This window comes from Phalangium opilio, unplaced genomic scaffold (assembly GCF_054372755.1).
Source record: "Phalangium opilio isolate 3A_F unplaced genomic scaffold, DU_Popi_V2 ptg000009l_1, whole genome shotgun sequence".
Classification (NCBI taxonomy): Eukaryota; Metazoa; Arthropoda; class Arachnida; order Opiliones; family Phalangiidae; genus Phalangium; species Phalangium opilio.
Genome location: NW_028324146.1, coordinates 675,582 through 701,354, shown reverse-complemented (window position 1 = coordinate 701,354; position 25,773 = coordinate 675,582). Strand labels below are relative to the sequence as shown.

At 39.2% G+C, this 25,773-nt stretch overlaps 3 protein-coding genes across 11 annotated transcripts; all 3 read right to left on the bottom strand.

Moving 5' to 3' along the window:
- Positions 1–746: 746 nt before the first annotated feature.
- Positions 747–25,591, bottom strand: LOC149712192 (uncharacterized). Its single transcript, XM_089849346.1, has 9 exons — positions 24,286–25,591; positions 5,491–5,530; positions 5,292–5,368; positions 4,633–4,705; positions 4,394–4,573; positions 3,584–3,752; positions 2,934–3,151; positions 2,123–2,436; positions 747–1,978 (listed from the first exon to the last, which is right to left on the bottom strand). The coding sequence occupies exons 1-9, from the start codon at positions 24,375–24,377 to the stop codon at positions 1,780–1,782; spliced, it is 1,362 nt and encodes a 453-aa protein (XP_089705472.1). The 5' UTR covers positions 24,378–25,591; the 3' UTR covers positions 747–1,779.
- LOC149712194 (uncharacterized) lies at positions 8,488–16,019 on the bottom strand. The gene is made up of 6 exons (XM_089845121.1): positions 13,927–16,019; positions 13,028–13,086; positions 11,946–12,044; positions 11,459–11,503; positions 9,185–9,220; positions 8,488–9,089 (listed from the first exon to the last, which is right to left on the bottom strand). The coding sequence occupies exons 1-6, from the start codon at positions 13,991–13,993 to the stop codon at positions 8,649–8,651; spliced, it is 747 nt and encodes a 248-aa protein (XP_089701247.1). The 5' UTR covers positions 13,994–16,019; the 3' UTR covers positions 8,488–8,648.
- On the bottom strand, positions 16,164–21,624 carry LOC149712193 (uncharacterized). 9 transcript variants are annotated; one of them, XM_089845110.1, is made up of 5 exons: positions 21,027–21,624; positions 19,249–19,282; positions 19,025–19,107; positions 18,806–18,923; positions 16,164–18,699 (listed from the first exon to the last, which is right to left on the bottom strand). In XM_089845110.1, exon 5 carries the CDS (start codon positions 18,588–18,590, stop codon positions 17,253–17,255), a length of 1,338 nt encoding a protein of 445 aa, XP_089701236.1. In that variant the 5' UTR covers positions 18,591–18,699; positions 18,806–18,923; positions 19,025–19,107; positions 19,249–19,282; positions 21,027–21,624; the 3' UTR covers positions 16,164–17,252. The 9 variants fall into 9 exon arrangements, with proteins under 9 accessions (XP_089701236.1, XP_089701241.1, XP_089701237.1 ...); XM_089845115.1 differs by having other exon boundaries at positions 19,025–19,084; XM_089845111.1 differs by having other exon boundaries at positions 19,025–19,594.
- Positions 25,592–25,773: the final 182 nt, after the last annotated feature.

The following is a 25,773-nucleotide window of genomic DNA, read 5'->3' as shown; positions in this document are numbered from 1 at the left end:
GTGTCTTAATCCCTCTCTTTTTTACCCACCCGCTATGCTAAGCTATGAGGAAGATCGTAGTTTCTCCCACGGCCCGAACAGCCCCTTTTTCCCCTATATCATGTATTGGTAATGAATTAACACTAAATAACTTTGTCTGTATGACTTTTGCAGAAGGCTGATCTCTTCACGTATATAGGATACTAGCTGTAACCCGTGGTGTTTAATGAGAACTTCCATCAAAAAGATATAAAGAATGGGTAGATTTTACTCATGACTAATATTGTTGTAGCACCCTAGGAGCGAAGGCACTCGGCGTTGCCCGTCAGCCCCTAGGGTTGCATTTTTTACTACTTTTCATGTGGGAATTATTCCATTAAGAAGGATTTTTAAGTTTTTGGCCGCCATTTAGAAAGATGGAAACCAATCGAACCCAAGGGACCATTCGGCCTGTCTATAGGTTAAAGGAAACCAGTGTACTAAATATTTGCGAAATCCTTTGAAACGCGCGGACTTTGTTGCATAGAGAAGTTGTTTTTCATTTCTGATCGCCATTTTTTAAGATAGGGGAGGATTAGGGGGAAATCTTTCTTAGTACGCGCCTACTACTTATGAGTAACGTTCCTGCAAATTTTCAGCCTAACGTTCCTGCAAATTTTCAGCCTTCTAGGGCAAGCGGTTTGGGCTGGGAGTTGAATATCAGTCAGTCAGTCAGGACTTTATATAGATAATATAGGAATTACACAACGAAAGCTACAGCCCGACACATATTTAAACTCATTTATCGATCTGTTTAGATACAAAGCATAAGCGATGACATTTCATATTTGCTAAGCATAATACTGCTTCGACTACTCGGTTCGTACTCCCTGCTTCTTTTAATCTCGTGGCGGTTTGTAATGAAATCTTACAAAACCGAACTATTTTTATTATTCACAGTGTAAGATGAAAATATGAAATATATTTTTCTGCATTTAGATACAAAAAAAAACATCTTTTTGATATTATTTGAAAAGGACGTTGACAAAATTAAGCTCCTAGAAATGATTGGCTCCATTATTTCTCTTGATGTGTTTTCGGTTCTTATTGGTCCGAAAAGATAAGTTCCGAGCTAAGAGAAATACGAATGAAAAATGGTCATTGTTTTGCGTGTCGTCTATGAAACTTTTCAAAGAGGCTCTAAAGATTCAAAGCGAGTCCAAAGTTAAATACACATTGTTTGAATAGTTCTAGGTCCTTAAAATCAAGGTTCATGACCGCAACTGATCGGACAATAACTCCCTTTCGCGTTTTGCTCGGCTAGAAACAATTCAGCTTTAGTATTTACAAATGTTAGCAATCATGATGGCAAGCTAATAATGTTGCCGTTAATGTATACAACGACATCAGTATAGTGTTTTTACGGGAACCATGTATCGCGTCATCTAGATTGTCAAAGGGTTTACGTATGGTTTCTGTCGATTCAAAGTTTACCCTTACACCGAAAGAATAAGCAACGCCATGCTATAGGGCGGCAAACACGACTGTGTTTCAGAAATAGCCCAGCCCTTGGACAATCTTGTAAGAATATTATTTCAACAGTAGTGAGTATTGCTGATACAGCAGCTAGCGCGAAAGGTCTCGTTGTGCACCGATACACGTAGAATTTACGAGAGTCTTTTCGTGACCTGTCAAAAATTCTTCTTTAGAAGGACCAGAAGTCCATTAAATTAGCCTAAGCTAATTTGATGAACTTATGGAAGGACCCACGTGAGTTGCGTATAATAAATATTCTAGGCCAGCTCTTCTTGGACAATCTTGTTAGAATACGATTTCAAGTGTCGTGAGTATTGCTGATACAGCAGCTAGCATTAGTAGCAGATAGAATGGTGTTGTCATTTGCGATATTTTCAGATCAGTTACGCTTTCTCGTCGTTTCGTCCAAGTTATGTAGTCAAGCGAATGAACGAATTCAAAATCCAGATAAGCATACGGTTGGCTTTCAAATATCGGAAACACGCTGTTATTTTGAAAAAAAAAGTAAGTAATATAATTACACAAAATTCAACCATTTTTAGTTCAGGAGGGATTTAAAAAAAAAAGTTTGTACTGATGTGACTTGTCTACGTGACTTTCCTTGAATGTTTGTGGGTTGTAATCCTACCTCATTTGACCAATTTCACGGATTTCTGGGGAGTTGGTAATGAATGACATGTTGTAAATGATGTGCAAATAATCGGTGTGGATATCCTCCGAAATGTACAGTCCTCCCAAGCTGGCGAACATTTCTTTCGATTCTTTATCTCCAGTTAGCACTTCCCCGATTAACCAAGTCAGATAGGTTTTGCTGATGATTAGAACCGATTCGCCGGAAACCACATCCGCGTATCCCTCAAAGCTTATTAGATCCATAAGAGTGCAGAAATTGGCCTCAGTTAGACTTTTGAACCACGCATTGACCACTTCGTCGCCCAGAGCCTGAAAATATCGGTTTCGCTAATTATATCTTTCCAATTTCAACGCTCAGTCTTAACGCGAGTGTATCAATTCGTTTAAAGGCCGACTTCCAGCGAAAGGGTTCTAGCGAACTGAAAACCGAGCATCAAGACTAACAATGAAGCGGCCGTGCCGATTTAGGGATCCCCGCTGGTTCAAAAGTTGGAAGGGTTCTCGCTAACTGAAAGCCGTGCTTTGTGGTTCTATCGAACTGAAGATGAACAATAGAAATCCTTCTAAATTTATTTCCTCTCGAATTTTTGCTTTCCCCTTGTGTATCTTCAGTTCGCTAGAACCACATTGCACGGCTTTCAGTTAGCTAGAACCCTTCCATCTTTTACCCTAGCGGGGATTCGAAAATCGGCAGCGTCGCTTCATTGTTAGTCTCGATGTTCGGTTTTCAGTTCGCTAGAACTCTTTTCGATGGAAGTCGGCCTTTAAGAAAAGCCATTTTCAACATTTCTTCGAGTCAATCTTACCAGCTTCTTAAGATATTCGTGGACCAGACCTCCCGCGATTATTTTGGGCTTTAAATTGGACGTCATGACGTCTTCCAACGAGTTCAGGGTATCGTATGTCTCCGTGGAGAACTCGGTTTTTAAGAAACATCCCAAAAAGAACAAAATGATCGTGACGCTCAACAACCAAACTGAAGATATGATTCGAACAGTTACTTCTGGTGATATGCTCGAAATAGCTACGAATGAAAAAAGAGAACATTTGATTAGGCTCTGCACCTAGCCATAAGACAATATCAACACAAGGAGGATGTGTAAGAAGGGAAGGAGAGGGAAGAGGTAAAGAAAACTAAGCAGACACCGCGTACTGTGGTGCGCAGTTTGGAAGCGCAAGAAATTGGTAAAGACACGCGTTGTTCTAAACTAGGGATGTTCAAAATTATGAACTAGCTCATGATGCTAGAGCAAGGAGACTTGAACGCATGCGTAAAAATGTACGCTCCCTTGACGTGAAGGATTAGTGGTAACCATTGTAACCCTGAAAGGGAACAGTACCGTTTTAGGAATGGGGGACAACGTTCATTTTGTCTGACTCCCAGTCTCCCCCTCTTATACATTCTCCTTGATCGACATATCCTTTCATTTGGGGGTTGGGGTGACTAATCACTCACGTTCAGCGCACAGCAATGCCGCGTTGTTCCAAATGTGGTTTAGCATTAGATTCACAAATTTCTTGATAATTCGTCTGGGAGAAAATATGTTTAATCCACGCCTTAGAAGCCAATGAAATGTCAGGATTGACGAGATTAAAATCACACACGTGGTCATTAACGCGACAACCTGTAAGATCGAAAATAGGAAGCATATATCGGTTTAAATGTACTCTTAAAGGGAATGCAAATTTACAGTTTCATATCATATTTTAGCACGAAAGTGGTATTATGTTACACTTTCAAGTCTCTACTTTCAAAATATCAAGTTTTTAATATAATGGAACCAAGGTTTCTATTTTTAAAATCCATTGGAAAATCACGAAAACTCAGTTTCAATATATCAATAATTTGGTCTTGCCGAGCTTGTTCGCCCCTTTGATGGTATCACTATGACGTGAGGGGAGGAAAGCGCGGGAATCCTATAGGCGGCGTCTCGAGCTTCTCGCCAGTCTCAACTCTGTGTTTGATAGGGGAGAGAGTGGCACCATCTCACGTGAAAAATATATCTGTGACGTCAGACTACGGGAAACGTTTCAGCCTTTCATAAAAAGTGGATTTCAAATCATTGCACATGAAGCAATTTCAAATGCATATTGCCAAATAAGCAGAAATGGGAGAATTAAAAGCTTGATATTTTTGAATTCACAGAAATTAATTCTATCTTTTGTTATAGAAATCAGAGGTTTTTCAAACGAAGCTTCTCATTCCCTTTAAGGTTTTGCATTTCTCCGATTATGAAAAGAAATTAATGCTAAGATAAGTTTTAACCTGCAAGTCCATGGTTAAAAATGCTAGAGTATTCGAGACTGTTTTTCTGGGTGGACCAGTTACAAGGACAGTGGTACTAGAATCAAAGACAGAAGAAGGCAAAAATACATCTGTCATTTTCTCGAAGAACGAGAGTTGAACTGGGAGCACTAAAACGTGTTTATTGGATCCGTGTTTATCCTTCAGAAATAAATAATGATATACTAACATCTTTACTTCGATAGAATGTTGTTTAATACCTGAAACTCTCTTGGTGAATCGTGAATATAACGATAATCCATATAACCTATTTTATGGTCTTCGTAATTAATTCTGCGTAAAGAAAGATATTCCATGATAATATCAGAAGTAAGATAAGGGACTAGAAGTAAAGAGCTCTAGCATTGGCAATAGATCCTGGCACTAGTGAATAAATTTGAGGATTTTTTGCTGCCTATCGCGCCTACACTAGAGAGAACAAAATTTGTCGAGTTCCAAAAACCTTTCCTTCCCCCTTCCCCTCAACCTAAAGCCGCGGAACAGGGACGCGGGTGCTTGAATCTAGTTCGGCCGTCTACCACCACCCGAGAGCGTCTCACGTTTTGGAGGGAAAATTCAGAAACCGCCACTAGAGGGCCAACCGTTGGTGTCTTATCAAGAATATTCACTTTCGCCAAGTGAAGAATTTGGTTAGCTCAGTACTGTACTTCTGATAATATTTATCTAATCAAAGGTAACACGCAAGGTGTAAGGTGTTTCTGTTAAGTCTGCCATAAGTGAGTGTCCATTTAATCACACTGTGCCAAAAGTGCATGCACCATGAGGCTTTTCACTCAGTCTGACCCATAGAACACTCTCATTCATTTATGGCAATTTTACATCAGAAACACCGTGTATACTGGAGTTTTTGAATCCATACTTGATATTGCTGGCGCGTTCTAAAAACTGCCTGGAGAAGAGGTATTTCAAAGCTTGATTCTGCATTCCCCATGTTTCCTGCAAGATAAATCTATCACTTTCTTAAAAATTAAATTTTCAGTGACTGTTCACGAGCCGAGCGAAGCTAGCTCGGTTTGCAAATGCGAAAAGTATATAAAGAATATATGAATAATTATTACTTCAACTGTCCCATAATTGCCGGGAAATGGTTCAGCATATCTGAAATGTATACGAAACACATTAAAAGTTGCTACTTTTTGGGTTGTAAGGGGTTGCCCTCCCATTTAGGTCATATGGGATAAGTTTGCGATTAAACTTGGCGTTCTCATTTATTGAACATTCCTAGAGGTTTGATTGGTCGCTGTACAGTACAAAGCGAATAGAATCCTCATACAGTCTTTCAGTGTCGTCCAGGTTTCCAAAAACTGAACTGTTTTCAATGTGAATTTTATAAGTCATTTCGACGAATACACATAGATAAAGGTTTTTAGATGAGCTATGTACCCCAAAAATCGTTGTAAGGAGTTAAAAGGTGGAATAGATAAGTGGCAATAAGTCGCAAGATGACTTGGTCCAATTAGCTAGCTGAAGTTATAATATATCTAGACTTTATTGCGATTGATGCGAAATTGAGGGGCTGACTCGCGCAAAAATAATGACCTCTTAATGTTAAACTCCATGGATATTTTGGTGCAATTTTGGATTGTGCGTAGAAATAGAAAATCCCTATTTACATACCGGTATTTGAAGAAACTAGATTCCCTATATTCAAACTTGTTCAGACTCATTTCAAATTTCCTTCAGTATGTGATCGTTAGCAGACAGTTAGCTCCAATGTTTTGCTAAAGATACCGAGTGGTCTGTTTGGATAGCACGTCGTATAATATTTTATTCCGTGCTGTATTAAACTCGTTACGTAATTAAATAAATATGGATCGGGATTGTATATTTCTTTTAATACGCGTAATGTCCCAGCCAAGCTCTTGGTAAATTTAGCGCTAAAAACGCTATTATTACCCCAAGGGACAATAACAGTAAAATGAAATTGACTTGAATTCGAGCCTCGGAATTGTTTGATTACGTAAGACTCATAAATTTTAAAGGAATAGACCAGCCCACTTTTTTTTCTCCTTGATATATTTATAAGTAGCGTAAGTGCAAAGATCTGGGTTTTACTTTTTAGTTACGATTCCAACTTTTCAATTAAATAGCATTAATTAACTTATATGGGCGCCGCCATTGACCCCTGTAATGAAGCTTCTCTGTATGTTGCGTGACGTGTTAGTCCAAACGATGATTGGCTCATACACTCCGCCAGTAAGATAGGTCGTTTCAGCGTGGGAAATAAGGCGGTGGCACCAGTTTAAAAATTGCGTGGACCAGTTTAAAAATTAAATCGGAGGGGGTCAGTGGTCCACAGGACCACTAAGAAAATTCAAGGGTTTCCAGAGCCCAGACATTAGCTAATATATTGTAATTATCCACTTCTTCAATTTAGCAGACGACGCGCCCTAGTCAGTGGTCATGGACCAGTTTATTTATTCCAGGCCAGAGGGGTCGCCGGCCCAATGTCCAGTTTTAAAAAAATCCTTATTTCCCACCCTGGACCGTCGTTTTACACGTAGTCTACTGCTAGAAACGTTCCCTTAAATTTCGTTTTCTGGATCGTCTCAGTCTTTATAAAGTTACATTATTGGCCACGAGAGGGTGAGCAAAAGCCAATAAGATTTTAGACAAGGAAATTGGCGAAATTTTTGAAAATACAGAAAGGCACCTCACAGTATGGCCTAACGCGAAGGGACCAGTGTATTACGTTACATGCCCACATCTTCCTTAATATTGTGGATAAATACATGGTTCCAATTTTAAATATCCGTATTTTTATATGATCTTTCCAATAAAATTTTTTAGGGTGAACCATTCCTTTAAAAGGAGTTATACTTTGCTCGAATCGATAAACTAACTCTATACACTGCAGGGTTAATGCAAAGTTTGCAAAATGAAACTCCCTGACCATATTCCAGCTTTTCCATTGCGATGTTCCCCAAACATCCGTGATCATTTTGCAAAAAAATGCGAAACGTATATAGGCGTACATATTCATTTTGATCTGAAAATTAATTGGGAAAACGTTACATCTTTCTATAAATCTTTCAATGTTTAATATCACATATTCATTTGGACAAGGGTTCAATAAAAAATAATCATTTAAATTAGTAACGTTATATTGCTTTTCTGATTGTCGATTTCCCCCGTGTTTAATTCGAAAATATTTCGAATTGATTATTCAGGCCCATTTTATTATTTTACGATTTCCCAGGTCGTGTAAGATCCCTGTATCGTGAGGTAAAATAAAACTAGGCAATCTTATAAAAGGCATATCATTAGTACAATAATTGCTCCCTGGAGATATAAACTCACTCTAAAACTATCCAAAGCTCTGTGTGAAATAAGACCAGAAGGGAAAACAATATTAGAATATAAAGCTAATATTTCCAGCTTGTAATTAAACGATACCGGCGTGGGCCCCAAACCTCTCAGGAACAAAAATGATTTGGATAATGATATACCAAGAAGTGATATCTAGTTTATTAGGAAGAAGGTATAAGATGCCTAAGTATTCGCCCCATGGTCCCAGTCCCCCTTTCAAAATACAAGGGGGGACGTAAAAGGAGGCCGGGCTATTTCGCCTCTTCTCAGTCGGAAAATACGGAATTTTCGTCATTCGCGTCCCGCTGACGTGAGTTTTCAAGAACCAATGAGATGCTGGTTGTAATTTAGAGGCGGCCGGGATTAACTCCGGACAGGCTACGTTTGGACTGAAGATAAAGCTAGAAATTTGGCAAATTAAATCTTCTCCCTAGAAAACTAGATATCACTTCTTGCGAATCTAACCAATTCGACCTAGCCTACTTTAATCCCGAGTCATAGACCATGTACTTAGCAAAATAAGTTCCTTTAACTCCGGACCTACGTTTGTACTGGAGATAAAGCTGGAAATGTGGCGAATTTGTATCTTCTCCCTAATAAACTAGATATCACTTCTTGGATATACCTTTACACAGATGTAAATATTGCTATTTAGTATTTGACAATTTTAAAGAATTTGACGAAAGAGGTCCTTAAAATCCTACGGGACAAATCCGCCGGGCGGTTAGAGTCGTCCTATGGAATTTCAATGTTCAATGTCGTCATCTCCCAATAGAGGTTAATGTGCTATTGAAGGAGTAGCTCGCGTTTAAACATCGAAATGCTGATAAATGATTACATTTTTATTCACGTAATAACATTACAATTATAAAAATTTTAATACGAAGTTCATTGCATTTTCGTACTTTTAAAACCAAAGCGCATCCGCGCTTCTCTTTTTGTAAGCCGCATCTGCGCTTCTCTTCTTGTAAGCCGCATCTGCGCTACGTTTCTTATACCAAAGTGCATCAGCGCTTCGTTTCTTGTACGTGGCATCTGCGCTTCGCTTCTTGTAAGCCGGATCTGCGCTTCGTTTCTTGTAAGTGACATCTGCGCTACGTTTCTTATACCAAAGTGCATTTGCACTACGTTTGTAGGTTGCAGCATCAGCACTTCGTTTCTTGTAAGCCGCATCTGCGCTACGTTTCTTGTAAGTGGCATCTGCGCTACGTTTCTTGTAAGTGGCATCTGCGCTACGTTTCTTATACCAAAGTGCATTTGCACTACGTTTGTAGGTTGCGCTACGTTTTTCGTAGGTTTCATCATCATCGACGCCTTGGTTGTAACCCAGTCTATCTACGACGCATTGCTGTAGGTATATCATAGAATGTTTAAAGAAAACGAAGTTAAAGCGCGCAAGTGCCCGTAATAAGCGTGACACGGATTACAGTGAGGACAACTTACGTCAGTCAAATCTTCGGCTTCACGTAGAGCTACCCTCTGAAATTAAAACAAATGTCGTTCGAGTGCGTTATAAATGCAAACGATTTAAAGGCCGACTTCCATCGAAAAGAGTTATAGCGAACTGAAAACCGAGCATCGAGTCTAACAATGGAGCGACCGTGCCGATTTTCGAATCCCCGCTGGGGTAAAAGATGGAAGGGTTCTAGCTAACTGAAAGCCGTGAAATGTGAAGATACACGATAGAGAATTTCCTTCAGGGGAAAGCAAAAATTCGAGAGGAAATAAATTTAAAAGGATTTCTACTTTCATCTTCAGTTCGCTAGAACCACATTGCACGGCTTTCAGTTAGCGAGAACCCTTCCAGCTTTTGACCCAGCGGGGATTCAAAAATCAGCACGGTCGCTTCATTGTTGGTCTCGATGCTCAGTTTTCAATTCGCTAGAACCCTTTTCGTTGGAAGTGGGCCTTTAAAGAGAAATTAATGCAATTGCCCCACTATTTTTGCGCCTTAATATAGAAACTATTCATTTCGTACCATAGGGCTGCCAGAGTTTTAAAGTACACCTACACAAACGATCTCTGGAATTTTGAGAACTGAATAAATTTCGACTTGTGGCCTTTACAATAGATGATTCGTAAAATTGTTTGGGCACTTCACAGCTTGTTTTTCACTGGGTTTTCTGTTTTACCCTTTTCTTCAGTTAGTTGGGACTGGAGGCCGTCCGCTTCCTGAAACACGATTGCCAGTTTCCGAAAAGTACCAAACAGTAAAAATTAACCTTCAGGGATTTTACGAACCATCCATTCTAAAACGCGTTGAGAGTCATGCAAAAAAATTAAAGAAACAAGATGGTTTTAGCCACATCGTTTACGTACTCTCGCTTTCCCTACTACAATAAAAATACTTCTAGTGAAATATCTCCTCATATATCGGTCAGGGGTATTAATTATTGCAGGTATCGATCTTGTAGCTAAGAAAAAACCAAAAGATCTATGGGCAAAATTGCCAAAGCGCACTTCTATAGAATCGCCGCCCGCTCGAACCGCTTCTATATCCTATTCCTCTCTCTCACTTGGAGCTCACTCAGTACAGCTCCTAGATACCTTCGTTCCCTCTCCTATATCCTATTCCTCTCTCTCTCACTTGGAGCTCACTCAGTACAGCTCCTAGATACCTTCGTTCCCTCTCCTATATTCTATTCCTCTCTCTCTCACTTGGAGCTCACTCAGTACAGCTCCTAGATACCTTCGTTCCCTCTCCTACTATCTCTGCAACAAGTGACTATAGAGGAGGCAGTGTAGTGTCAGGCTGGCGTGCCGTAGGTCCCGGTTTCGAATGCCGGTGGTGGTGAAGAAGAAAATAAATATTATAAATTTAAAAATCATTGACAAGAAAATTATGGAGCCAGCGCCACCTAGAAGTGCTTTTACGAAGTACTATTTAAAAATAAGGAACGAAACATCATCATCATCATCATCTTCTTCTTCTTCTACACACCCAGTCAAACTATTAGCCCATAGTATATATACGATGTGGCTAAAAATAGTGATGGTTGCTTGTTCTCTTTAGAAACATATCTAGTCTTTTTCAAACTGATAAGATTTTCCTACCCACAAAATTACCCCTTAAAATATATTCAAGTAAATGTTACCCGCAAATTCTCTCGAGTATACTTAGTACCATAAGTTCACATGTTATGTTCCATAAGTATGAGACTTCTTATACTTCGTAATGCTAGAGACTTAATGACTGTTAGTTCGACAAGCGAGAATTCACTACAATCGGTTAATTTTGCAGTCCATCTTCCTATTTAGTCTGTTCTAAGGCTTTGACAGCGCCTCACCAGGCGTCACTTTACGAGAGTCTATGACGTTTCATCTACGCTACTTCACGACAAGCTCTCGGTAACCAGTGACAAACTTATGGAACATATCTTATGAACTTAAATTGAAATGTTATGAGAAACCGGTAGATTTGATTGTATTATAGTATTTTCTGCAAACCATGTTTCCCTGTTTTCTACGCTAGATGGAGTGAATTTTAAAAACTAGCCTATTTTCTTCCCCAATGTTCAAGCTACCCCCATACCAAATTTCATCAAAATTTGTTCAGCGGTTTACCCCTGAAAACGTATTAGATAATCAGAGGCTATAGCCTACTTCCACATTTAAAATATTAATAGGTTTTTAAAATTAACATAAGCTAGGCCTATAAGCTAAGACAAGGAAGTGATCTACCCCTCGTGTTGTTGCGCGTGATCATAATTGCCTTACATTTTCATTAATGTAATCCCGTTGTTCATCGATGCATTTTCGAAACTGCAAGTGAAAAACTCATTACTTTATGCCGGTCATCTTTAGTTAAAGCAGAAGTAAGATAAGGGACTAGAAGTAAAGAGGTCGAGCATTGGTGAAAGATCCTGGCACTAGTGAACAGATTTGAGGATTTTATGCCGCTTCCATCGCGCCTACACTAGAGAGAAAAAAATTGGTCGAGTTCCAACAAAATTTCCTACCCACTTCCCCTCAACCTTAAGCCGCGGAACACGGACGAAGCGGGTGCTTGAATCTAGTTCGGCCGTCTACCGTCAGGAGCGTCTCACGTTTTGGAGGGAAAATTCAGAAACCGCTACCAGAGGGCCAACCGTTGGCGCGTCATCAAGAATATTCACTTTCGCCAAGTGAAGAATATTGTTACCTCGATACTTCTAGTCCCTTATCTTACTTCTGGTTAAAGTATCGAATCGTGTCTTATAATTACATGTCGTGGTTCAGGTCCGCAAGCGATCAAGAAAATTTCTCGCAATTGAATTTGACTTCCGGTCGCTTTCGAGAGGCATTCCAACAATTTAGTCGAAAACTAAAATTACAAACACCAATTTTATTATCAGTATATTTTAAAAAGTCGGTTAGACTGTTTTTGTTCTTTATTCACTATCAAAATTCGTTATTTTCTGAATTTGACCGAAGTGCGTAACTGTTAATGCTAATAAATTAAAGGTTTAAGAAGTGGTTTGGTTCAGTTCATCTCAATGTTGGAAAGTTCGGATTCGAGCCCATATCCCTTCAATGCCTGTTAAAGGGAGGGTGAAGAGGAAAATCTAGTGATTTTTTATCGATTCTTCTACTAATTATAAGAACCTTCTGCAAAGTGAAACATCCAGGAAATACAGTCTCCGAATGATTTTAAAATTCAAATTAGGTTCAGATTTTAGTGATAATTTGAAATAAGGACCTCCGACCAATCGCGTAACGCCCCGCCTTCCTGTTAACATAATTCTCGTGGCACGTTCTACATCTCGTGCCACGATTGTCACGTCGCGAGCACTTTTATTAAATCTCGTGCTAAATTTCATTCAGCATGGAGCGTGCCACGAGAATTTTGTTAACAAGAAGGCAGGGCGTTACGTGATTGGTCGGAGGTCCTTATTTAAAATTATCCATAAAATCTGAACCTAATTTGAATTTTATAATCATTCGGAGATATTATAATTAGTAGAAAAATCCATAAAAAATTACTTGATTTTCCACTTCACCCTCCCTTTAATAACGTCCTTTTCTAGACCTCTAACATTTTCGTTTTTATAACCCCAAATTAGGTATCGTTCTAATTGAACTCGAAAGGTGTAGGTTACTACGTTAGTTTCTAAAACGAACGAGACACAAATAAAGGATACGTCTTTAGGACCCTTGAACCAAAGGGGCAGTTGTGTCGATAAAAAATTTACAGAATTGGTTCTATTGATATTTATCCGCTAATTTTGTAAGACAGTACTAATAAATAATAATAATAATCTAGGCTTTGTCTCAAATTGGCAAAACATCTGTGTTATTTCATCTTACCTCTTCGGGCAAGTGCTCGCCCAAGCATTCTCCAAGTAATTCCTGCTTCTCGATTGTTTCTTCATTTGTAAAAGAATCGATAACAAAAAATGTAACTTTTCGTTTAATTGTTCACTTAAAGGCCGAGTTTCAGCAATAAGAGTTTTAGTGAATTGAAACCCAGGTCAGATTTTACTGATGAATAATATTTTTGAAGCACCGTAGGAGCGAAGGCACTCGGCGATGCCCGTCAACCCCAAGGGATGCATATTTTATTACTTTTCAGGCGGACATTATTCTATAAAGAAGGTTTTTAAGTTTTTGGCCGTAATTTAAAAAGATGGCAACAAATCGAACCCGAAAAACCATTCCGTCCGTCTATAGGTTGAAGGAAACCAGTGTACTTAATATTTGTGAAATCGGTTGAAACGCGCGGATTTTTTTGCATAGAGAAGATGTTTTACATTTCTGGGCGCCATTTTTTTAGATGGCGGCGGATTGGAAAAATCTTTCTTAGTACGTGCCTACTACGTATGAGTAACGTTTCTGCAAATTTTCAGCCTTCTAGGGCAAGCGGTTTGGGCTGGGCGTTGATTATCAGTCAGTCTGTCAGTCATGACTTTGATTTATAAGCAAATAGCAGCGAAGTTAAGTACGCCATAAAAGTAGGGCTACAGAGCCTATTTTCGAGTTCTCATTAAGGCCATTTTGAGGGATTCTAGCTGAGGGCTACCTGCCTGAGGAACCACGCAATGTGGATTCTAGCTAACTGGTGATGACTGAGCATTAAAGGGTTAATGGCAGAAGAATACGAAACTTCGGAGGGGGAACGGAGACCCTCTCTCTTCAATTCACTAGAACTCTTTTAATTGGAATTGGGCTGTTAAACTACGAATTAAGAAGTAAAATAAAAACTTTACCGCAATAAGCTTCGCAGTTCCAAATTGCCTGCACGGAAAAAACAGCTAGAACCAGTAAGACCTTCATCTTGACGCTGGCAACTCTTAATTGGTAACTACGCGAAAGAAATCTGATATCTTCCTTTTTAAACAACGCCACCAGCTTCTCTTCTCAGGATGTGTCGATAAAAACAAAATTTTAATTAATTAGTTAAGAACAATTACATAGTGAGTGGAAACAGGAAACGTGATAAAAGTCAAAATCGAAATTAAGATCAAAATAATTATTTCTGATTAAAATTTATAAATTACGTCCGGTTTCAAGATTAGGTTTTGCGCTAATTACGGTAGGGACTTGTTTAATTATAAGTAACGAGAAAACAATAAGTATGGTTCCCTTTTGAGATGAAAATTACTGCCCTATCTTCACAGAGTTTTGATCTAAATTAGCGATATTAGCAAAAGTAATATTAGCAACTCTTAAACCGTAATATTTTTACCTATTGACTCTAGCTCACTCTCTGAGTCGAAAATGTTCTAGGACATTTTGAACTATGGGACACTGTTTTCGAATTATGATTTAGAGTGTTTTAGGGATAACCAGGGATATATTTAATTTTAGAAGCAGGAATGGGGAACAGAGTAATGAGGGCTCGTCAAAGTCCCGGACCCCCTTCCACGGGACGGAGGGTTATGAAAGAAGAGGCGGGTCATAGCAACAGAGGTAAAAAGGAATGACGTATTTTTCGCCGTCCCCGTCAGCAACGTCACCAAAACGTAGTTTAAGTGAGCCAATAAGATAATTTAGACTTTTCGTTACGTGTTGGGGGAGGAGCTCTATACTGGGTAGGCTATGAGTCGGACCAGAGAGAATTTATAATAGGGAGTGGAAACTGAGGAATATTATGTAGCTCAAAAATCACGTGATCAACAAAACTGGCCAGGTCCATTTCCGGTACTATTTTTTGTGGCCCCTCCCTCTAGGGTGGGTCTAGAATGTTGCGGGAGGGTCTAGGGGAGATGGACACTACTTTTTAGGGAAAGGAAAACGTCTGACTTAAAATAACTCCAAATGGCACCAGTCGCACTCGAAATCGCGAACCCTTATTGGCTAATTGTACAACCAACAGTGATTGTGGGCAAACATTAAAATTAAAGGAGAGTCATGTGACCGGAAATTTACCTGGCCAGTTTTAGCGTCGCAGCCTACTTGTTTGAGCTACATTGTATTTAGCAGAAACTACGTACTTTTCGTCATTCGCGTCGCCAATGAGATGCTGGTTGTAATTTAGAGGCGGCGGGGGTTAACTCCGGACCTAAATTTGGACTGGAGATAAAGCTGGAACTGTTACCTTAATTTATACCTTCACCCTAATAAACTAGATATCACTTCTTGCCCAGATATTAAACAAAGTATTTATAGCGATAAAAGAAAGGAAATTTTTTTGGTGTAAAATTTATTTCGTAGTCGTTTCAAGTAGAATGTTTGAAACGCGTTTAATTTACCAGTTACAATCCAATGCACTTTGTAATTAGGGATCGACTTAAGTATTTAATCGCTATATTCAAACACAGTTTAAATTAATAAAATAATATCGTAATATGTCAAAAAATCTTACAAATTTTATAGGTAAAAATACGTATGTAAGAATGCCCTACATTAAAGGTTTAAGATCTAGATTTAAGTAATGTAAGCAGCGAAAATTTACCATCGGCAAACACTAAACTTTCGTCAGAACAATTTACGGGTAAAGGGTGCTACACGTGCGATCTTGCTTTTATGCTTTTTCTTCTTGGAAAATTACCGCGCTCGCAAGTCTCTGATTAAAAGACTTATCCGGTCTGTATTAATGAGCACTTCTGTAAGCGTAGCTTGAGTGCGACAAAGTTTATGGGAATATTATCCCATGTTGGCAATCCTACACTATTGGTAGTGACTTTGCCCCCACCATTCCTTCGGTCATGTACCAAGTAAACCTCAAATATTTCCTTAGCGTAACACCAATCTCACCCTACAACCGATATTCATACGCGTAGCTATGGTTGCCCGCGAAATCTTCACCTCATGACATTCCTAAAATCCGGAAAATTTACGAACGCTCACTACGGCCTAAGAACTTCACCCTCACACTGCAGGGCCCTATCAGGAGTTTAAGAACACTACGATAATTGGGTGGGAATATTTTGCCCATTTCATAGGTAATTTGATCTAACAGGAATAGACACTAGATTCCTAGGCCTATACTTCTCAAGTCCGATTTAATCGTTACAAAAAATATATTTTAATTTTCATAGAAAAAAACTCGTAAATTCATGAGAAAAAGATGAATAAATTTCGCAAATAATCTGATTCTTTAGTTCTTGAAAATGTCCATTAAAGTTCGCTAGACATTATTTAAAATCAACGGAAAATAAAGTCTTCGTTGCATTTGCGAGACTCGCGAATAAAAGAGTTAATGAATTATTTACAAGGTTGAAATATTTGACGAAAAAGATAATTTGAAATGAATAAATTATTTGGTCCGGAATTATCGCGAAACCTTACACGGGAAGTTCTTCAAAATGATCACCAAGACTCACGACACTAATTAATAAAAATTTGAATATGAAAAAACTCATTTAAGTATTTTAAAATCCGTAAATGGTTTTAATTAAATTGTTCGTGAATCTCGTCACTAATTCTTGAAATTGTTCATAATAAATAAATAGACTAGTAAATTGAAAATGGCGCCAATTCATCAAATTGTCGAATCCCGAACTGAGGATATGAACAACGGAAGTAGGTGACTCACTGGAAGGCAGTCCAATGATCAAGAAGGTCAAAGGTCGTTTGGGGTTGAGTATAGAAGTGGGAACTTTCTTTTGCGGCTTAGTCGGAGGAAGGGGGGACAGTGGTGGAATTGACGGACAACAATTCCAGATGAAGGGAAAGTGAAAGGAACCACGAGAAAGAACTGCCAGAAGATACTTAAAGGAAGAGTGAATTATTAATAATGGTCGTCTGTCCATTTTCTCTTTAGCAAGCTTTACAGGGTGCATCTTCTAGATTAGTGCTTGACCACAGTGTCCTTTTTCACAAGCAGAGCCTGTCTCCTCAGTAGAAGGAGGGGGTGGTGTTGGGTTCAGATTAAGGTAAATATTAGGTTTAGGTTAATTTTGAGGTTAGGTTAGATGAGGGGTAAAGTTGGTTTGGTTTAGGATTAAGGTTGGTGGCTTGAATGAAGTTTCCCCTTCCTCGAGGCCAGGCTTCCTGAGTTTGTGCGGTCACTTTGCTTCTCTTGGGAAGGGGTCACAATTGGAAACGTAGTTCTTTCCCGTGGTCTTCCACTCGCTCAAAATCTTAAGGCTCATTTCCCTTCATTTGATAGTTCAGCGGTCTCCATGTGAAGTTTCCCGATCAACTGATTTAGTCTTTCGTTCTCCCTGTCCCGATCACCGAGTAATCCGACCAGTTCTTCGACCTGGTTCTCGAGTTGTCGAATGATGGCCTTCAGACAAGCTTTTTCCGCGTCCCTCTCGGAGATCTTCGTTTCCAGCCAATTTCTCAGTTCCTTTATTTCGGCCTCCTTTTTCCGATCGTAGCTGTTTTTTTCGGCCAAGAGAGACGCGATGCGTTGGTTCCTTTTGGCTAAGGAATCTGTCAGTTCGACCATAACTTGTTCTTGGGCCTGGACCTCGGCGTTGTCGTTATTCGAGGAGCCGGCGGTGTTGGTCAGAGCTCTGTTCAGTCGGCTCGATAGTTCCGCTCTTTCTCGCTTCAATTCGTCAATCTTTTCCGACATTTCTCTGTCCGACTCCTCTTTCTCACTCTTGACCCTTGACAGTTGGCCTTCCACTTTGGTCACGTGTTCATTCAAGCTCGATACACTCGCTCGAAGTTTCCAAATCTCTTGCTCCCGTTCGCTCTCAGTTGACTTTTCTTTTTGACCGGATCTCGATTCCGCCGCCCCACTCACCGCTCCTTCATTCGAAATTTCTCTTTCTATCGCCTTTCTCTTTTCGTGTTCATCAAACAATTTTTCCATTTCTTCGGAATTATGCGCGTAGTACAAAGCGGTGTGGCCATCATAGTCGGTCAGGTGAATGTCGGCGCCGTTTTCCAGCAAAATTCTAACGACATCCAAGTGACCAAAAAAGGAAGCGATGAACAAGGATACGAGGCCACCTTTCTCTATTCGATTGACTCGCGCACCATTTTGGATCAAGTGAGCGACGACGTCCAAGTAACCCTTCTGGGAAGCGACGAACAAGGGTGTGAAGCCATCTTTATTGGCCTGATTGACTCGCGCACCATTTTGGATCAAGTGATTGACGACGTCCAAATGACGATTCTGGGAAGCGATGTACAAGGGTGTGAAGCCATCTTTATTGACCTGATTGACTTGCGCCCCATTTTGGATCAAGTGACCGACGACGTCAAAGTTGCCTTTCCGCGATGCCCAGCATAAGGGTGTTCTGCCTTCATTGTCGAAGGCCCCAATTCGAGCTCCCTTTTCAAGAAGTAGTGTGACGATTTCTACATGTCCATTTTGGGCAGCGACGTGCAACACCGTGAAACCATTTTCCTCCTCCCGCTTGTCTGGGTCTTCCCCTCTCGCTAATAATGTCTTCACTGTATTTACGTCACCATTCCGCGAAGCTTCGTGTAAGTTCTGTGAATGCTGTATTCTTCTGAACACCGCCATCAGATTCCAAGGGTTAAATTCCTAAGAAAGTTCTTGTTCTATTTTGAGAGCGCGATTGTGTCGATGTTGGTTGACGTTCACTTCATTTCAGCGCGTTCGCATTTCGAGCCTTAAAACATTAAAGAAACGCCGCCAAAACCAAATATTGATGAGCTCTAGCATATTTCATCTAGAATTGATCAATTGATAGCGATGGCGTTCTAAACTGCACTAACTTGGATTGAAATGGCCCATCAAGGTGGGAACTTTCACTGGCACGTCAGTGTTTTTAAGGGGAAAATGTCTCCATTGACCTCGAGTTCGTGTTTTCCCAACTCGAGAATAGATCGTTCGCTGTAAGACAGATGAATCAATGAGTTGGAACCTTTAACATCCGCAATTACTTGATTAGACGTAGTTTGCCGGAACTGAAATTGTCTCCGTCGTGAAATTACCTAGAAAATGTCTTTGTTCAAGAAAGAACTCTCGAATTTGATAAAGCACCGCCACCTAGACTATAAAAGTTTAGAAAATATACCTGTTAAAGTACAAATTGAAATAACTTATGAAATTAATGTTTCAAATAAACTTTTCAAGTTCAATAACAACGCACTATTGCTTTTACGTAAATAGGAATATTATACATCAATATAATTAGGTAAATACACATTTAATTCACCTTTAAATCATTTTTCGTTGAAATAGATAAAAATCTGTAAATTGCAAAAAATATGAAGTAACTATTTAGCCAATATTGGATATCTAGTCAAGATCAATTTCGATAGTGAGAACAAGACCACGCAAAACTTGAAAAATCGCGCCCTCTATTGAGGAAAAACGACAATCCTATACAAGCCAAAATCCCCCCCCCCTAGTTTTAGAGGCCTTAACGGGCCTTTATAGTCTAGGTGGCGGTGAATGAAGTTATCTCAAATGGCTTTGTTTCTTATTGGGATATTCGAGGGGCGTTTCACTCCGCCGGCACCTGGAGCAGACCACCTACTATAAGCTCGTGTCTTCATTCGCTGCTCTCCGAATAGAGAAAATTCAATTTAAGCACCAATTCAATAGGAGAATTTGTCTGGGTGCAAGCAAAGAGAGTATAGGGGAGGAGTTGAAGCTCCCCCGCTCCACAAGGCTAAATTACAATGTTGCCCCCATTGAGTTCTAATATATTTATTTCTAGAGTTTTTGTTGAATTTCCTCCTCGCGGACTGGATTCGTCGAATTTCATTACTTTATCATTAGTCGTTAGCGCCATCTGTCACCTTACGTGAGAAACTTAAAAGAATTTCCCACGATTTTGCAGGGCGCCTTCCCGCAAAATCGCCGCAGTTTGAGTTTGAAAATTAGGCTTAGGAAGAAGTACAGCGCGAAATATGAAAGTTAGGTAATTGAAAAACAGTAAGTGGAGCCTAATAAATAAAATTTGGTATTTAGTAAATGGAATATTGATCAATTTCTTATTAAATGCGTGTTTTTACTTGGGAATTATATGTTATAAGTTATTAAAGTAACACATAATGTGACAATTTATTAATTTTAAAATGGGTCGCAAATGCTCAGTAGAAAAGTGTGTCAACACTGGTAGAAATAAAAATGTTTTGTGACATAGAAAATTAATAAATATTTAGATAGTTCAACCCTTTTTGAACTGTACCATTAAGATTCCCTACAAAAAATTCGGAATTACCAAAACAATGTTGTCACTTGTCAGTCCATTAATGGAATTGAATGGAGTAATGGACTCCAAAAAAAGACATTTGCGTTGATAATTTTTGTCAAGTTGACTATCACGAAAGCTCAAAAATACATATACTATCGGTTAATGCAGTTCCTTCTCTGTTTTTACTCGAATCTAGCAATTTACTTCGATTATCATAGCGGTTTCTAAACATTTCCTATCTATATTAAGAAATTATAGCAGACGCCATAGTAACAAATATGTATTTTTAAGTGAAATAGATGGCGCCACCACCTAATGATAAAGTTATCCGTCCGTCCCATAATTTCAAAAACGATGGTCGCGCGAGCGCGAAAACCCGATATCCAAATAGAACTCTAGAAGGATATATGTTCTGAACTCAATGGTTGCCCCTAAATTATACTAGTGGTACGAGGGAGTTTCCGGCTCAGTCGCGCCACCTACGATACCATTTAATGTCTCAAACGGAAATGCCTCGGTACTGCGCATTGAAGATGCGCGGTAGAAAAGAGCAACAAGATTTTCCCCTCTTTCCACTCTTCCCCTATACTCTCTTTGGTGCAAGACTTTCCCGAGACCCCATAAATAATGATAGTGTAACCGCTTGCGAGATTTCTAAACTCGCCCCATGTGGCCATACTAAAATTAAACTACTCCCGTTACTTAGGTTCAGTCATACTTTTATTAAACTAAATAAATATTGACTTGTATTCATTACAAATTAAAGAACTTAAAAGTTTAAACATAATTACTAAAAATGGATGAAGTCCAATTCCAGGGTCAAAGCCCTACGCTCGAGCAGTCTACTACGTCCTAGTAGTGGGGACGCCACTAATTTCCATAAGTTTACAGCAAACCAATTTTTTTGCCTAAGGCCGCCTCTTTCAAGGGTTTGCTTCCAAAATGCTAAATTGCATAAATTCTCCAAACCTTTTCTTCCATATGGCCAGTATTTTCAATAGTTTGCTTCCAAAACACTAAATTGCATAAATTCTCCAAACCTTTTCTTCCATATGGCCAGTATTTTCAATAGTTTGCAGCCAATATACTAATTTGCATAACACTGACCTGCAAACCTCCCCATGCATAAGGCCGCAAATTTCAATGGCCACAAGAATACTAATTTGCATAAAGTTACAGAAAACTCGATGAAACCCATGGTTTTTTCAAGGAAACCTATTAAGTTATTTACGTTCATAATTTAGCGATTGATTTTAAACCATAATATCAAGGGTTTCACAGGTTTCAAGACAATGTTGTATTTTGCATAAATTTTATAAAACAAGCAAACTCGATGAAACTCATGGTTTTTTCAATGAAACCTATTAAGCTATTTACGCTCATAATTTAGGGAATAGTTTTAAGCCATTATATCAGAAGGGAATAAGAGAGAAGGGACACACATTATATCTCCATAATGCTTTACACTCGTAACAACAGTCTTACTAACCTCAAATCAACTACCCTTCACTGATTGGCTATCTAACTTATGTCTTAGCTCGGTTGACGAATAAAAAGTAGTTTTGCTTACAACTTTACATTGAAGGAAATAAAAATGGCCGAATTTCATGTTGATAAACGAAATCAAGCTGTGCAATTAATTTAGATGCACGGGAATTGAGAACATAATAATAATAATAAATAATAATAAATAGATGAAAACTAATTATTCTGAATTAATATTAAAAAATACAAATTATTTTCAATAAAATACATACTTGAGGTTATAATTACACAAGAACGAAACATCGACAGCCCTAATCCTTTGGAGAATGAAAATCTAGCAGACAAATAGGCCGCCTGATACCGCGGAGAACTTAAAGAACTATTTTTGCAGTAAATTGGTTAAAAGCGGTGTACTTGCGCAAAGTTTTCGCGGTTTTCTCGAGGTTGGTCGGACTCTCGTTACCAAAGCAGGCTTAATGTCTCCCTTCTCTCTTATTCCCTTCTGATTATATCAAGGGTTTCACTAGTTTCAAACCAAATTTGGATTTTGCATAAATATTATATAACATCAGAAGGGGATAATAGAAGAAGGATGACACTCTGTATCCTCTTAATGCTTTAGTTATGTAACGTCATTCTTCCCAGGCTCACCCTTTTAGTTTGCTTTCCCGCTCATCAAACTACAAATGGGCATCGCACCGTAAAGTGAATTCTATAATTGTTTGGCACTAAATCCCCAGCAATCATCCCACAAACCTCGTCTTTACGTGGGACAAAAATGCACAAGCGCGTCTTGCCAAATATTTAAACGCTAATAGAGTAATGATGAGGGAACTATTTATCGCGCATGTGATTCGTTTTAGTAACCTTGCTCTAAATGTTCCGATGTTGGGAAGAGTGACGTTACACTTACCCCGATTTGTGGTACACTTCTCTCGAAGAGAAGTATTATATACTTCTGATAACATGCAAACTCGATAAAACTCGTGGTTTTATCAAGGAAACCTATTAAGTTAATTACAACATTAAATTTATATTTACATTTCGAATTTATATAACCACTAGCTGTTACTCGCGGCGTCACTCGCGTTTAATAAGAACCTCCATCAAAATGGGTATATTTTACTGATGACTAATTTTTTTGTAGCACCCTAGGAGCGAAGGCACTCGGCGTTGCCCGTCAGCCCCTATGGATGCATTTTTTATTACTTTTCATGCGTACATAATTCAATAAAGAAGGGTTTCTAAGTTTTTGGCCGCCATTTAAAATGATGGCCACAAATCGAACCCAAAAGACCATTCAGCCCGTTTATAGGTTAAAGGAAACCAGTGTACTAAATATTTGCGAAATCGGTTGAAACGCGCGGACTTTGTTGCACGGAGAAGATTTTTTTACATTTCTGGGCGCCATTTTTTAAGATGGCGGCGGATTGGAAAAATCTTTCTTAGTACGCGCTTACTACTTATGAGTAACGTTGCTGCAAATTTTCAGCCTTCTAGGGCAAGCGGTTGGGGCTGGGCGTTGATTATCAGTCAGTCAGTTAGGACTTTGATTTATATGTATAGATATAGATTAACCGGGAAATCCGAGCGCGAGCAGATCTAGATCAGTATTTTCTCCTGTCAGTATTTGGAACACGGAAAAGTTATCGTATGGTAGGCCCTAAAGCGAGCAGTAAATGAAATACGCTATTAGTCTCGATGCTCGGGTTTCAATTCACTAAAAGTCTTATGGTTGAAACTCGGCCTTTAATAGAACAATTAAATGAAAAATGTATTTTCGTTTGTTATCGATTCTTATACAAATGAAGAAACAATCGAGAAGTGGTGGTCCGAATATCGTAGGAATACGTGGATGAAAGATAAATTGCGCGAATTGCTAAAAATTGAAATTCCATGTATAGGAAAGATGATTCACGTGTAATAGAATTTCAGAGAACAAAATAATGATGTTATAAGGGATAATATACATTTCTCGTAATTTAATTTGGATTAAAATGTGTAGAAGATCTATCAAACTTTCGAGAGGAAAGTAACGTGGGAAATTGGGACGATATTTAACTATAGTCCAAATGAGGAGAAAGCAAGGACATGAGTTTCCCGTATACCAAAAAATGTTGCCTACAATAGGCCTTTACATAAAATCCGTATGTTGCCGGGGGAAAAAGCAGAGACGAAGGCTATTCTTCCCTCCCGCGAAAAGAAAATGTTGCCGGGGGAAAAAGCAGAGATGAAGGACGTTCGTACCCTCCCGCGAAATAATTTATAGAAAGGCCTATTTAGTTTATCACTTATACTTTAGAGGGTTTGACAATTCCTATTGTAACCTTCCGTAATAGTTTAGACACCTCCTGAGTTTCTACTCCAGGGTGTAAAGTTATATAGAGGATTAACACCCTGTGTTACTAAGCCGTCAGGCCCGTCACCACGGAGGCTCCGTGCCGTCACTCTCCACTACTGGACGCCACTAATTTGCAATAGTTTGCAGCAAAACAAATTTTTTGCATAAGGCGCCATTTTCTAGGGTTTGCTTCCAAAATACTAATTTGCATAAATTCTGCATACCTTTTCTTCCATAAGGCCAGAACAAAATCGTAAAATGTCATTCCTGGACTAAAGTATAATGACCCAGAAGCGAATACTGCAGAATAAAGCATAGCTGGATTAACGTATTGACCATACTTAAGGCAGAGTGGTCTACCCGTCGCCAACCAACACAGAACCGCGGAAACGTGAACGGGCAACACAAATTTCTTGTTGATGTAGCACTATTTACTTATTTAGCCGTGATAGGAGGAACATTTTAATTTATTATACTATGTTGAAATAACATAGAGAAAAGAAGGAAGGATATATTATCAGCATAGTTGCGCATGATCAATGTGTCGTGGGAATGTAGGTACCGAAACATTTTGGTGACGGTGACTGTGCGCAGCTTTCTCGCGCATATTGGTATCACAGGTTCTCTTCTCTATGCCACGACGTCACCAATATTGTTCGGAAAATTTAGCCAGTACACTAGATAAGATAAGCTAAGACCATTAACAACCCTCGGGACTCGCAACGCAAGCTTTCTACCTTTCGTGGTTTTCTGTTACGCGCGATCCTAGCGACCCTTGCGGTATATTGAGGAAACATTTAGGGGGTACCGAATTTCCGGTTTACAGGTTCCTCTCTTTGCTATTTAAAAATGGCGGATCACGACGAAGAAGATGAGAATGAAAATGTTAACGTGTACATTATCATAATTGTACATTAAACCGTTGCGGCCTCGGCCTCCGAATTTAGAAGAAAACGATCTTATTTATTTTTTTAAGCGATATACAAAACCGAAAGTTCTATACACCCTATACGTTTCTATCCGTTGCCGCTCGGTGGCACCCTTGTCGCGAAAACAGCCGTAACTCCTAGAGGTGGAAACTTCAATACGAGGATCTTATTGCGTTGCCAGTCCCGGGGGTTGTTAATGGTCTTAGAGATAAGCCAACAACAAAAATTTAAAGTATTCCTTAAATTTTAAAGAAAAGTTCGAAATTGTAGGCTTTTTGTTATAAATTCTTACATTTTTTGCGGTGAATTTGGGGCACTTTTCAAAATTATTTGGTCAGAAGTTTGGGCTAGTTTAAGACCCGCGGTTTTTTAAGTTGGGCTAGAAACTTGCCTTTTTCTCTAACAATTTGGGCGAGACATTAAGCCAAATTCGAAAGCAAGAACTGTCCGTTTTCGATGACGAACACTGATATCAAAAGTAAGCCAAGGTGAAAGACCAACGAAATTGTTTCAGGACTAATTCGAAAGATCCAATTGTGAGAGCTGTTTGGCCTTCATTTTAGTTGTGCTGTTTTCGTGGTACCATGGATAAAGAATGCGCGTGAGGAAATTTATTTTCACGCTAGGCAACTCCCTATCTCGCCATAGTCGCAGTCCCCCTTTCAAAATATTAGAGGGGACGTAAAAGGAGGCCGGGCTATTTCGCCTTTCCTCAAGTCGGAAAACACGTAATTTTCGTCATTCGCGTCGCAATGACGTGAGTTTTCATGAGCCAATGAGATG

Excerpts from the sequence above, each read along its gene's own strand:
- LOC149712194 (XM_089845121.1), bottom strand. The coding sequence starts at position 13,993 with ATGAAGGTCTTACTGGTTCTAGCTGTTTTTTCCGTGCAGGCAATTTGG. Across the intron at positions 12,045-13,027 it reads GCGAGCACTTGCCCGAAGAG|TTTTCGACTAAATTGTTGGA; the intron begins GTAAGATGAAAT and ends TTGTAATTTTAG. Across the intron at positions 9,221-11,458 it reads GGGATTACATTAATGAAAAT|AGGGTAGCTCTACGTGAAGC; the intron begins GTAAGGCAATTA and ends TTTTAATTTCAG.
- LOC149712193 (XM_089845111.1), bottom strand. The coding sequence starts at position 18,590 with ATGGCGGTGTTCAGAAGAATACAGCATTCACAGAACTTACACGAAGCT.
- LOC149712192 (XM_089849346.1), bottom strand. The coding sequence starts at position 24,377 with ATGCTTTATTCTGCAGTATTCGCTTCTGGGTCATTATACTTTAGTCCA. Across the intron at positions 5,531-24,285 it reads CTGGCCTTATGGAAGAAAAG|ATATGCTGAACCATTTCCCG; the intron begins GTATGCAGAATT and ends TATACATTTCAG. Across the intron at positions 1,979-2,122 it reads CGTGAAATTGGTCAAATGAG|CGTGTTTCCGATATTTGAAA; the intron begins GTAGGATTACAA and ends TCAAAATAACAG.